The 14,500-nt window shown below is 33.6% G+C and overlaps 2 protein-coding genes across 3 annotated transcripts in view; both read left to right on the forward strand.

Annotated features, from left to right (window-relative positions):
• The first annotated feature begins 3,899 nt into the window (after positions 1-3,899).
• LOC113518490 (neurogenic protein big brain) overlaps positions 3,900-14,500 on the forward strand; it is a 137,300-nt gene continuing 126,699 nt past the window's right edge. The window contains exon 1 of one of the 2 annotated variants that reach the window (XM_052894212.1): positions 3,900-4,414. In XM_052894212.1, the coding sequence (XP_052750172.1) occupies positions 4,081-4,414 (334 nt within the window). In that variant the 5' untranslated portion in view covers positions 3,900-4,080. The remainder of the gene's footprint in view (positions 4,415-14,500) is intronic. The other variant, XM_052894213.1, reaches the window with a different exon arrangement.
• On the forward strand, positions 12,620-14,051 carry LOC128200523 (uncharacterized). Its single transcript, XM_052894214.1, has one exon. It carries the CDS (start codon positions 12,812-12,814, stop codon positions 13,730-13,732), a length of 921 nt encoding a protein of 306 aa, XP_052750174.1. The 5' UTR covers positions 12,620-12,811; the 3' UTR covers positions 13,733-14,051.

Raw genomic sequence — 14,500 nt, forward strand, 5'->3', positions numbered from 1 at the left:
AACAAAATATAATTTGCATGCTTAATAGCTGAATATGGAATCGTTTATGTATTGTATAAGACTTTGTCATTACCTATTCAAAGCAAATAAAGTATTTTATTCTAATGACAATTTCATACTGCACTCATGAAATAACAGTCATGGATTAGATGAGACGTGGAATGGGTTTGCATTGACAATTTACACTGATATCCATCTATTGGGGGGAAAGGGATTGTTAGCAATAGAGTTTGACAGCCCCATTGCTAGCAATATACCTCTACGTGGTTCCCCCTGGAAACCATCGTGAACAATTCTTGTTGAATTCGTCACAATGGGCTAACTGACCTACTTCATCCTCACCTATCATCCTTCACTGGTGCTCTTTCGGTGTATACTGATAGCGCGGGTGGGGCTACCATTCCATTATCATCCATTAAAAAAAAAATCAATCTATTAGAACAATATGGAACCATAATGTCGCTAGTATTGCAATTCGGGAGTGCAAAACGTCTCAATTTCAATATCGATCTATTTGGAATTTATTTCAAGAGTAACCCCACAGATATGAATGAAATTTAATACATCGATAGGTTATATTGAAGTTTGATACGCGGGAAATTGCAATATATTACAAATATGAAAGTCTGTAAATATAATTTTATGAATTAGATATTTTACACTAGACTAAAATAAATGTTGCTTGCTTCTGTATCTCTGTATCACTAATGTTTCTAGCGGTGGTGAAAGGAGGTGGACGGAAGTATGGTGGAATATTATCCCTAAGGTATGGTAACGCATGAGCGGAATCATTTCTCTTTGCCGTGATTTTTTTATGTAAGTGATGGTATTCATGTTCACAGAAGACGGTCACCACTGTCCATCGGACGGATCAATATATTGATGGACAACTTATAAACGACTCCATGTTGTGTAAAAAAGATAGATATATTTTTAAACATTTATATGTCTGGATGTTGTGGGTATAATTTTCGAATTTAATAAAATTCAGAGATTTCTTGGAAATCTCCGGTTTGGTTATTATCTACCGCATAATTACTAAAGTTTAATTTCACAGATAAAGTTTCTATTGATTCATTTGAATCAAAGTAGCTACATTTGAAATACAAATTACATAAGTTACTTTTGTGTATTACGCATGTAATTATTATTTAGTTCAGTGCCTACGGTTTCATTATAGTCAGACAAATGTGTATTTGGAAATAAAATTTATATTCACTGTATGAACATAAAGTTGAATTTAAACTTCGAGGACAATTATGAAAGGGGAATACAAAAGAAAAGATGGATGGATTGTGAGAAACGTGCCGGGGGACGGGCGTACGGAGAAAATATTGCTGATAAATACAAATAAAATGGGCAAACCTATTTCGACGAACACAAATAATTGGAAAAGGGCAAGGGCAGTGATAAAGTTTTTCGTTTAGAATAGAATCGATATTCATCGTGTTACGTTCGGTTTGTTGTTGAATAAATTAATTTAATTATCAGAGTTATCGACGTGAAATGTGCCGCTTCTCTTAATAACATGGTAACCCAACTTTTCTACTGTCTAATTGGTGAATTGATATTGTAAATTTACAGCTAAATTCATACTGTCAAATAAGTTACATAATTATAAGAACAAAATACAAAAGATATTTTTTTTTAAAATACAAAAGTTAAAATACAAAAATATGTTTTCGCCATGTTATTGCAATAAATTAATGGAATTGTATTAAATATTAGGTAACTAAATTAAAATACACTTTATTCATATAGTCTTATCTATACAAAAGACTTTTTCAAACCATCGTCATCACAGCACCTGGCAGAACCGGTGCACTTAAAAAATATAATATCTATAATACCTATATTCTATTTTCCGGTGCAGTAATACGGGCTTCTAAGAGCAAAGCCTTGTGTATTTTTCCTGGAAGGGATCTTAGAATTCTGGTATTATTATTTTTAGTCAGATACTATTATTGTATTATATATTACTAACTTTTACCTGTAACTTCGTTCGCGTGACCGGGATGTTATTTTTTTATGCAACATAGAATGGCAAACAAGCTGTCGGTTCACCTGATGGAAAGTACTAACCGTCACCTATAGACATGAGCAGTACCATGGACATAAGAGAGTATACTGTTTCGCCCATGATGCCTTCAATCCTTTGCCATGCCTCCAATTGCCATTTCTGAGGACTCAGGTGTTATTGCTGTCTACCCTGTAAATTCACTGCCATATCCCACCCTTCAAATCCAACACAGCTTTGCAAACACAACTATTTCATGGAAGAAACACGAACGGGACAGAGGTGCCCAAGCAAATGACTTTTGTACAAAGTCTCCCTCTGATTACTGACTGAGATAAAAAATTTTATTATTTAGTAAGGATTATTTTTAAATAGAATGCTTTTAGCATTAAGTCCTAAGCATTGAGTAAGTTTTGTATTAATGAATAAATAAATAAATAATTTTTAAATATGCTTACACAAATGTGTATGAAAAGATTGATGAATGTGGAAGAAGCGAAAGAGATTTGTTTGAATCGAAGCATTTGGCGTTCCATTGTTTCTGCCTACCCTAATGGGAGACAGGCGTGACAGATATGTATGTATGTATGTAAATGTAATATTAATCAATTGTCTCTGACTACCCCATCAAATATAGTGATAAGCATATTTTTTTTATATTTAATTTCATTGTACACACGCATGAATAGACAAGAATAAAATATAAAGGACTAATATTTATTAGAAGGCGGTTGTACAAAGTCTGCACAAGTACCTCCAACTTGCTTATTAAGGGAGGAAAAGGATTGTTAGTAATGGAGTCTGGAAACCATTGTGGTTAATTATTGTTAAATTCGTCATGAGGGACCAATTGGCCTGCTTTTATCCTAACCTATTATCATTCACTGGTGCCTCGCCATATTGAATAGCACAGATGGGGTTATCATTTTATTCTCACCCATTTTTTATTTTTTTATGAGAGTCTGGAGTCTGAACTAAGTCGAAACCTCTACTACAGATCTCCAGGCTCTTTCCGGAGTTTTACGTTACTGAACATTTACATTATTCTCACCCATTAAAGAAAACATGCTATTAATTCACCAGTCAAGAAACATGTACGGATACTGTGTTCAGGTTTGAAAATTAAGATATGGTTGTGAAATAACTGCGTATAATGATTCAACTTCCTTATAATTGTAGATGCGCGTATAATGCCACTAGTATTGTGTGTTGCAAGTGTCAATTACCATCAAGCGGGCCGCATACTAGATTGTTATAATGTCAAATAAAATCTGCTCTTGTACAAATGACACAATATGTGTAATAATAATAAATAGAACTGGCCATATTTATATACCTTGTATTTGGTAGATAACGTATATAAATATTTCATATTATAATCATCCAAACCAAAACATATCCATGGATACATATATTTGTGCTGTGCGAGAATCGAATTTACGACCATCAGGTGATGTAATATTGAGCTTTGGTGAAATTACTCATAGATAATAATTAAATTGTGTTCCACAAATAAAGTCGACATCAATTGAAGCAAAACCAATTATTTTTATTAATAAACTACTGAACCGAATCTGATAAAATTTGTATAGGACCAATTTGTAAGTATTTCCATTCGGAAAAAAAATCCTAATCAGTTTACAACTAACGGAGTTATGAGGTAACAAACAAAAAAATCCAGCTGAATAAAGAACATCCTTCTTTTTGAAATTAGTTGAAAAAAAATGCTATAATGTTTGTCTAATTAAGTGCTATTGTAATCATTCGGGCACTTGCGACTTGGTGAATTGATTACACCCTCGCTGAAAGTGCAGGTCCCGAGGGCGGGTGTAACAAGTGTCGGGACGGGAGCTCGGGACATGTGCGGCGCCCCCGCTCTCCGCCCATTCAATCTCGTTCATTCACTTCACTCGTCCTCGCCGCCTCATTGCGAGCGTGACTGTTGCGTTGTGTAGGCGCCACGCGCTCGGTTCCTACACGTTCCGTACGTTTGTCCGCGAACTTTGAAAAAAGAATGGTCACGGAATAAATTTAAAAAATTAATAATAATAAAAAAAAAAAAAATGGGCGAGCAAACGTTTACCATACAGGACGATAATCTCGAACAGCATATAGTGACGTTATTCGAAAAGTTGGAGTGTTTACGTAGAGACGCGGGCTCTAACGGCGACGCGGGTCTACCTGGCAGGGTGCCTGCAAGACTGGAAGTGCGGACTTTGTCATTGTGGAAGGCCGTGGTGGCGGAATGTGCGGCGTCGTTTCTTTACGTGTTTATTGTGTGCGGCGCGGCGAGCGGAGCGGGCGTCGGTGCGTCCGCTTCAGCTGTGCTGCTCGCCACCGCTCTCGCTTCCGGCTGTGCCATCGCGACACTCACGCTGTGCTTCGTTAATATATCTGGTATGACACATAATTACGTACCGATATTTGTTTATGTTTAATTAATTTAGAGATTACAATGCATACTTAGGATTTATATCTGTACATACACAATTTTAGGTTCATTTTTTGTGTGGCCATAGTTACAACGATTGTCGTTTATGTATGTGTCAAATGAGTAGATAAAACTAGCTGCCCGCCTCGATTTTGTAATCTGTCAATTCTGCCAGTGTTTTAGAAGATCCCCTTACTCTCTTATTGTGTAGTGTCTTTTTTATATATATATTTATATTTATTAACACTTTCCTCACTTTCTATATGATTTACAAACATTTTTATTCATAAAAACCTTGTCCTGACAATTACAATCACAACAAACAAAAGAATTAACCAAAGACATGCAACTATTGTGAAGTAATGCGCTTACATGCATTCGGTAATTGATTTTTATAATATAGTTTATGCTTATTATTGTGTGTATGCAACCTTTAATTATTTTAAACACAAAGACTGATTTGTTATCTTACATTCATATAGATCTTTTGGTCGTGTGGTTCCGACATAGAATAGGCCATCCTTTCTATTCCAATAATTGTCGTAAGAGGCAACAAAGCGAACTTAATGGTCGAGGAATGAGTAACAGCGTCCTTTTTAAAACATCTCTAAAAGCTTAACTGCGGTCGCCAACTCGCTTGCCAAGCGTGGCAACTACTGGCAAAACTCCTTTTATAGGAAGGTTTATTTTCAACTACATATATATATATATGTATAAATGGTTGGGATGTGACATTTTAAATAGATAGTATGAATATCAGTATAAAAGCTGTATCTTCGCTGAGTTGAAAGCTATTTATTTGTTGTCACAGACAAAGGGCATGGCTCTTTTAATAGTGCAGTATAGTGTTACATATATTAAGAGTACGTGACCTAAGACCATGTGTCAGCCTACGACCTAATCATTATAATATTTGACATTCCTATTTGTATATTTGTATTTGTCCATTTGATATCGAAATCATTATATTGTTTAATATTCATATTTGTATATTTGTTTATCTCATACAAATTTCCATTAGTAAGTTATTATCTGTATTTGTTGTCACTCTTTCGATGGAAGTATTTGACTATTGTAATTGTAAATAGTAATTAAGATATCTCTACTATATATATGGACGATTTGTAATAATAAATACAGTTCAATTCAGATACTCTACGAGTCTAGTCATTTCAAAAACACCAACTGTGTTAAAACCCTGCCCCATAACAATTTTGGCGCAGTCGGTAGGATCCGTCGCGTAATAGTGCAAGTCGAACTTAACGTCTGGGACTCGGACAAACATCGCCAACAATCCTAGGACGGTGCCTGAAGGGCTTTGAACAGTTCGCCGAATCTATACTCTGCAATGCGTATCCTGTTGCTGTTATTGGGGTAAGTGGTCAACACATGTTGCTCTGTTTCCTTTCTCTGTTTCCTTTTCATAAATCTTTTTCGCCTAAATCATAAAATAATTTTATTATTCAAACTCAAAATCTATTTTTCTATCTATTTTTAATATTCTATTATACTATATCGATTTTACGAATTCAATTATTCTAATTCATTATGTCACAACAAAATATTGACACAAAACCTAAATTTTGCGAACAAAATGTTCCGCTAAATACTTTATTACAATTAATACCGGATTTCGATACAACACAATCGGGTCAAGTATATAAGTTCATAAGATCGTGCGATTCAGCTTTTAAATTAGCAAGTCTAGAGCAGGAAGAAATTTTATTAATTTACGCTTTAAACAAAATAAGTGGGAGTACTTCTTCTGATATCCACGCGAAACTATACTCAAACTGGGACGACTTAAAAACGTTCCTTATACAAAAATTTTCGCAAACAAAAACTCTTTCACATCTAAATCTCGAACTACAATCACTCTTTCAGAAACCAACTGAATCGGTAACGGAATTTTTCCACCGCGTAGATTTATGTAGAAATAAAATTTTAGAAAAATTAACAACTGAAGTGGTAGATGCGACATTAATAGGACGGAAAACTACTACGGAAGAAACAGCTCTGAACGTTTTTATTAATGGATTAAGTTCTGACATAGGTGTAATGTTAAGAACAAAAGGTTTTGATTCATTAACTCATGCTGGAAACTTTGCAATTCAAGAAGAAAAATTCGAAAAATGAATACGGCTAGGCAAAGTTTGTTTAAAAATAGTCGAATAACAACACCGCTATATAGCAATGTCGTTCGTCAACCACCTCAGATCAATCAACCTCAAATACATAAACCACCAGATAAACATACTATTAATACCAATCCGCGAAAATTTATTATATGTAATTATTGTAAAAAACCCGGGCATCATATAACTAATTGTAGAAAGAGAATATTTAATAATAGTCGTAATAACCAATTTCCGCGAAATAATCCGGCTCCAGTTCGAGTAAATCATTTAAACTTGCAACCGGCCGAGCTGACGGGCACAGTTTCGGAAACGGTTCCCACGTATTGCCCAAATATTTCGATGATCACCGAAGGTCAGGTTACCCTAGAACCTCAGATAAACGATCTTCAAATTCAATAAAATTTAATAGTAATCAGTGTCATACTACATTATCTAATACAAACATCACTACACAAGCGCAAACAATTCCAGTCCATCGGGGACAATTAAGCGATGTGTGTACTTGTGATAATAAAACTACGATAGCTACTAAGACAAACTTAGAGCTCTCTGAATCATTAATCATTAACCTCACAAAAATCACTGAATCACTTATAAAGGTCACAGAAACCTTACTAACTCAATCAAAGAAACCTATTAACTCTGTAGATTGCATCACTAATTCCACTAATTCTGAAAAAGATCAATGTCTAAAACCTATATTAAAAGAATCTAATTCAAATCCCACGTGCAATCTACAAACTACAAAGACTAAAAAATCAAAAAAATCTCGTAAATCGAAACAAAAATCAAAAATAAAACTAAAATCGAATCAAATAAAGAAAAGAGCTTATCCTAATGAATTTTACAATATCTCTACATTAAATATACCTCCTGAAAATCTTTTGCACTGTAAATTTCATATTGATGGCCAACCAGTTACGTTATTAGTAGACACGGGAGCAGCCATTTCAGTTATAAATAAAAATAAAATCGGTAAAAATACCATCGATACATCAAACGTCGTTTCTATTATTGGTATCTCTAATGAAAATTCGCCTTTTCAAACATGTGGCACATCCCACATTTCATTAGATCAATTTCCAAAATTTAAATTCCATGTCGCAAATTTAAACATACACGCTGATGGTATACTCGGTAATGATTTCATGTCAAAATTCAATGTCAACATTTATATTCAATCAAAAACGATGCGAATACATGACAGGACTTATCAGTTGTTCCTTCTGGGAGATGAACCAAAGTACTTTGATAATGGTAAACAAATTATCAAACGTCGTTCGGAGACAGTTATATCATGTATAACTAATGATATCTCAGACGGAACTGCAATGATAAATAAGCAAAACATTAGTAACGATATCTGTATTCCTAATGCTCTTGTTAATGTCAAAAATAATAGCTTTCTCATTACTTGTGTAAACTCGAGTGATAATGACGTATATATTTCAACGCCTATTATAGATGTAAATTCTGTTAACGAATCGGAACTAATTCAACAGTCTGTTTCCTTACCCAATTCACAAATTAACAACATCTCTATAAAACAAAGAATAGATATCGGGAGCCTTATAAGGTGTGATCATTTAAATAAAGAAGAACGTGAATCTCTCGGAAAAATAACTTCAGAATATTCGGACATTTTCTACGTGGAAGGCGATCCACTAACGTTCACGAATCACACTAAACATTCTATTCCTACTACGTCAGATATACCAATTAATACTAAAACTTATAGATTCCCTCAAGTACACCAACAAGAAGTAAGAAATCAGATAGACAAAATGTTACAACAGAATATTATAAAAGATAGTACTTCTCCATGGAGCAGTCCAATCTGGGTAGTTCCAAAAAAATTAGACGCGTCTGGAAAACAAAAATGGCGTGTTGTAATTGATTATAGAAAATTAAATGACGTCACTATTGGAGACAGTTACCCGTTGCCTAACATAACTGACATACTAGATAAGTTAGGACATTCAGTATATTTCACAACTTTAGATTTAGCATCCGGTTTCCATCAAATTGAATTAGACCCCAAGGATATTCCCAAAACTGCCTTCAGCACTCCTTTTGGTCATTACGAATTTTTAAGAATGCCTTTCGGACTCAAAAATGCACCAGCTACATTCCAACGTGCCATGGATAGTGTACTTTACGGATTACAAGGAGAACGATGCTTTGTTTACCTTGATGATATCGTAGTGTTTGCATCCAGCCTTCAAGAACATAAACAGAAATTAACTGAAGTATTCGATCGGTTACGAAAATACGGTCTGAAAATACAACCAGATAAATGCGAATTCTTGAGAAAAGAAGTTGCTTACCTGGGTCATATTATATCGAGTGAAGGTGTAAAGCCAAATCCCGAAAAAGTAAAATCAGTTCGTGAGTTTCCAGTCTCTAAATCATGTAAAGATATTAAATCATTTCTTGGTCTCGCAGGCTACTATCGTAGGTTCATACCTAACTTTAGTAAGCTCACTAAGCCTTTAACAAGCTTATTAAGAAAGGATGTTCCGTTTACATGGAGTTGTGTACAACAGCAGGCTTTTGACTCCTGTAAGGAAATTCTCACAACGACTCCTCTGTTACAATATCCCGATTTTACTAAAGAGTTTATATTAACTACGGATGCTTCAATCCACGCTATCGGAGCGATTCTCTCGCAAGGTGAAATTGGCAAAGATTTACCTATTGCTTACGCATCACGTACGTTAAATAAAGCTGAAAGTAATTACTCTACCATAGAGCGCAAACTTCTCGCAATAGTATGGGCCGTGAAACACTTTCGACCATATTTATTCGGTAGAAAATTTAAAATATTTACTGATCACAAACCACTCACATGGTTATTTTCCATTAAAGATCCGGGATCACGTCTCGTTCGCTGGAGACTGAAACTAGAAGAATATGAATATGAAATAAATTACAAAGCCGGAAAAAATAATACAAACGCCGATGCTTTATCACGACCACCTATATTAAATATGGGTACAGACAACCCTGAAAAACAATTTGAAACATTATTAAAAACAAACTATGAACAATTCTTATCTCAAGGTTGTAGCGCTAATTCACATAAGCTTAAAACTTCACCTGAAAATCTTTTAGAGTCTAATCATAAAAATATCTTCATCCCTGTGTCGTGTCAAAAATCAGATCTTAATAACTTATACAACGAAGCTTTAGATCTATGTGCTTCCCAAAGCAATCAACCTGAAACAGAAAAGCAAGTCTACGACATAGATAAAATAACTTCTGAATATCAGCAAAACATTTTCCTTTGTTATACTAGAACATCATACTATGATCCATGGGACGCGGAGAGTTATTTTAAATCATTGTTATCGTGCTTACATAAGCATAATATTGAAACTTTGTATATACCGAACCTGAAATATGATCAAACTTGCAAGCTTCAGGGCAACCAACAGCTACATATCTCAGCTTATTTGGCAGAAATATATAATTGCAATATAATCATTTGCGAGAATAAAATTACTCATCCTTCGCCTCAGGAAATTCCCAGCATTCTAAAAACATACCATGATGAACCGCTCTCAGGACATCGAGGTATAATTGAAACCACTAGGAAAATTCGAGAACATTACTTCTGGAAAAACATGGCCGAAGACATCAAAAATTACATAAACTCTTGTGAAATATGTCAGCGCAATAAGATTCAAAGAAAAACTTTTAAAGCTCCAATGGTATTAACATCCCAATCTAATGAACCTTTTGAACGTGTTTCTATAGACTTAGTATCATATTCTGACATTAGTGACAATAATAACAAATACATATTGACACTACAAGATGAACTAACTAGGTACGTCCAAGCTTATCCAATTTCTGATAAAGAAGCTCTAACAGTTGCTAAGCAACTCTTTCACTTCTGTCAACATTTCGGTGTACCTAGACGTTTCCATTCTGACCAAGGTACTGAATTCATGAATGGACTAATGAAGCAATTAATAAGACTTCTCGGTACAAGTCAAACTTTTAATACAGCTTACCACCCTCAAACTAATGGTGCATTAGAAAGGTTTCATGCCACACTTCGAGATCACATACGAATGTACCAGGCACGTAAATTGAAAAATTGGGATCAAATTATTCCACTGGCTATTATATGTCATAACACCTCAGTTAATAGCTCTACAGGTTTCACACCCTACGAACTTCTATTTGGTTTTAAACCAAGACCTTTTTATTCATTAAAAACAATACCCGATTATACTGCATTCGATTATATTAAAGATTTAAACGAACGACTTAGAATAGCCCGCGATGTCGCAACACAGAACGTTCAGAAAATGAAAGAAAAAGCCAAGGAACGTTACGACGGGAAAATTAAAAATATTGCTAAATTCAATGTAGGTGACAAGGTGATGATCAAGGTCCCTAACCCAAATAATTTAGATAATAAGTGGGAAGGGCCATTCGATGTGATACGTGTAGGCTTTAATGAAAATTATGTTATTCGTAAATCCGGGAGACATCAGTTAGTTCACGCAAATAGATTAAGACCTTATGAAATAAATAAACTCGTTAATTAAATAAATAATTAGCCGTGTGGAAGCCGGCTTTACCAAAGAATAGCACCAACGTTCAGATTTGACGTGTCGTAGAAGGCGACTAACAAACAAGTAGCCGTGTAGTAGCCGGATTTACCAAAGAATAGCACCAACGTTCAGATTTGACGTGTCGTATAAGGCGACTAACAAACAAGCAGCCGTGTGGTAGCCGGCTTTACCAAAGAATAGCACCAACGTTCAGATTTGACGTGTCGTATAAGGCGACTAACAAACAATTAGCCGTGTAGTAGTCGGCTTTACCAAAGAATAACACTGACGTTCAGATTTGACGTGTCGTATAAGGCGACTAACAAACAATGAGCCATATAGACGCCGGCTTGTACAAAGAATAGCTCTAACATGTTAAGTTGTTTCCACATCAAACAACTTATAGTATTAATTTATTATAAGCAATATTCAAAATCAATTAAATCAATAATTCCTCAATAATCAATTAAATCAATAATTATTCTATAAGCAATGAAATCAATAATTCTTCTATAATCAATTTAATCAATAATTCTTGAATAATCAATTAAATCAATAATTCTTCAATAATCAATTAAATCAATAATTCTTCAATAATCAATTAAATCAATAATTCTTCTATAATCAATTAAATCAATAATTCTTCAATAATCAATTAAATCAATATTTCTTCTATAATCAATTAAATCAATATTTCTTCTATAATCAATTAAATCAATATTTCTTCTATAATCAATTAAATCAATAATTCTTCTATAATCAATTAAATCAATATTTCTTCTATAATCAATTAAATCAATAATTCTTCAATAATCAATTAAATCAATAATTCTTCAATAATCAACTAAATCAATAATTCTTTAATAATCAATTAAATATAACAATTCTTCTATAATCAATTAAATCAATAATTCTTCTATAATCAATTTAATTAATAATTCTCCAATAATCAATTAAATCAATAATTCTTCTATAATCAATTAAATTAATAATTCTTCTATAATCAATTAAATCAATAATTCTTCAATAATCAATCAATCTTAATCAATAAATTGAGATTTTGTATCATTTTTGTTATATTCGTTAGCTTACGAATCGTCCTAAAATCGTCTTTATTTCTAATAAAAAATAAAACATAATTAAAACATGAATTTATAAATAATAGTTCTTATGTTTGTTCAATTCGAGATTGCCTTAATAAATTAAAAAAAAAAAGAATCTTCTTCCTTGATGCTCGAACAAATCTTAATTATTTCTTCAACAACTAAAAACTTCAATGAAAGTATATTTAAGATAACTTATGATGATCGAATAATTAATGAAAATATTCAGTCTCAACGATGACTTACATTCAAGTTAAAAGGTTATTTTAAATCTTTAGATTAGGCTAGTGTAGACATTTCCGTAATTTCTTTGCAGATAGTAGAATCCGTAATAAATCTAGAAAATAAAATTAATGATTGTTTATCAAGCATATTGTTCGTAAAATCAAATATTAAACTTAGCTTCTCTTTCTGCTTATGTATATTCTGATAGACTTGTATACATATTAGATTTTCCATTAATTCAAGGCGAACCTCTCAATCTCTATCACATATATTCCATTCCAATTCAACATTTTAATTCCTCTCTGCATACAACCATCCTACCTGAGCATATGTATTTGGCTACAAATCCTAGCGGTAATATATACGTATCTACGAGCGACCTCACTTCATGCAAGTCCTACGCTATAAAGAAGAAGATCTGCACCTCTTTTGTCGCATATGAAGCAGCATCACGTCCATTATGTGAGCTCCAGATCCTGTTAAGCATTTCAAAGACTTTACCTGAAATTTGTACCACATCCACATTTGAAGCAAGAATTAACACTTTTCAAAACATTGACAACAACCAATGGCTTTACATACTTACAGAAGACACTAATTGTATACTTCAATGTAAAACGGAAGTTACACATCATAAATTACAAGGAGCAGGCATTTTATCCTTACCGGAAAACTGCAAACTTTATACTGGGTATAGTACGCTAACAGCCTTTCAATCTATTGAAGAAAATGTAACATATCCTGTAATAGTTCCAGACATTAGAACAGACGATTGCTTTGAAGAATACAAGAACTTTGAAGCTCCAAACTTAATTCCTATTAAAATTAATGAAATGCCTTTGGATTCACTGAAACAAATAAAACATCATGTCGATAAATTTAAGGAAAGCTTAGAAAATATGAGATCTCGACCAATCTTACAAAGATATTCGTCAACGTTTACATGGATATACTTCGTGTTATTCATAACAATGCTAGGATACTTCATTTATAAAATTAGCAAACGTTGTCCTAATGGATTACTCCTGCGTAACCGAAGACCAAGCCGTGATAATAGTTGTATACAAATATTTAACAACTGTTTTTCAAACACATCACGACGTCAGAGAATCCAAGTTGCCGTCCCGATGACTACTATAGCAACAAGTACCTGCGTAACGGAAGACGAAGAGGAAAATGAAGAAAATTATCCAAGAACTTCAACACCGAGAGTTCAAAGTTCAAGCTCTCAAGCCCAATCTTTATTCTAAGGGGGGAGGTGTTACATATATTAAGAGTACGTGACCTAAGACCATGTGTCAGCCTACGACCTAATCATTATAATATTTGACATTCCTATTTGTATATTTGTATTTGTCCATTTGATATCGAAATCATTATATTGTTTAATATTCATATTTGTATATTTGTTTATCTCATACAAATTTCCATTAGTAAGTTATTATCTGTATTTGTTGTCACTCTTTCGATGGAAGTATTTGACTATTGTAATTGTAAATAGTAATTAAGATATCTCTACTATATATATGGACGATTTGTAATAATAAATACAGTTCAATTCAGATACTCTACGAGTCTAGTCATTTCAAAAACACCAACTGTGTTAAAACCCTGCCCCATAACAATAGTCTGGGAGCCAATATTCTTTCTTTTTTTTACCTTTTGACAGTTAATAGAGTTAATAGACTTTTTTGTCATTAAGCTAAGAAGCTGTAAATCAGATTGAATGATGCAATGAGATTACTGAATACGGTAGTCCACAAGAATTGTAATTTCATTCTATGATGGTATTGTTTATCTCATGTATATTTATACCAGAGGGAGACTTTGTACAAAAGTCGATTGCTTGGGTACCTCTTTCCCATTCGTGTTTCTACCGTGAAGCAGTTGTTTGCATGGCTGTGTTTCGGTTTGAAGGGTGGGATATGGCGTGAATTTACTGGGTACAGAGGAATAACATCCGAGTCCTCAGGAATGGCAACGCATAGGGAGTATCATGGGCGAAACAGTATACTCTG

This window comes from Galleria mellonella, unplaced genomic scaffold (assembly GCF_026898425.1).
Source record: "Galleria mellonella isolate WM207_F2 unplaced genomic scaffold, CSIRO_AGI_GalMel_v1 utg200, whole genome shotgun sequence".
NCBI classification, from domain to species: domain Eukaryota; kingdom Metazoa; phylum Arthropoda; class Insecta; order Lepidoptera; family Pyralidae; genus Galleria; species Galleria mellonella.

What these genes read in the sequence shown, in the direction of transcription:
- LOC128200523 (XM_052894214.1), top strand. Translation starts at nt 12,812, where the DNA reads ATGTATTTGGCTACAAATCCTAGCGGTAATATATACGTATCTACGAGC.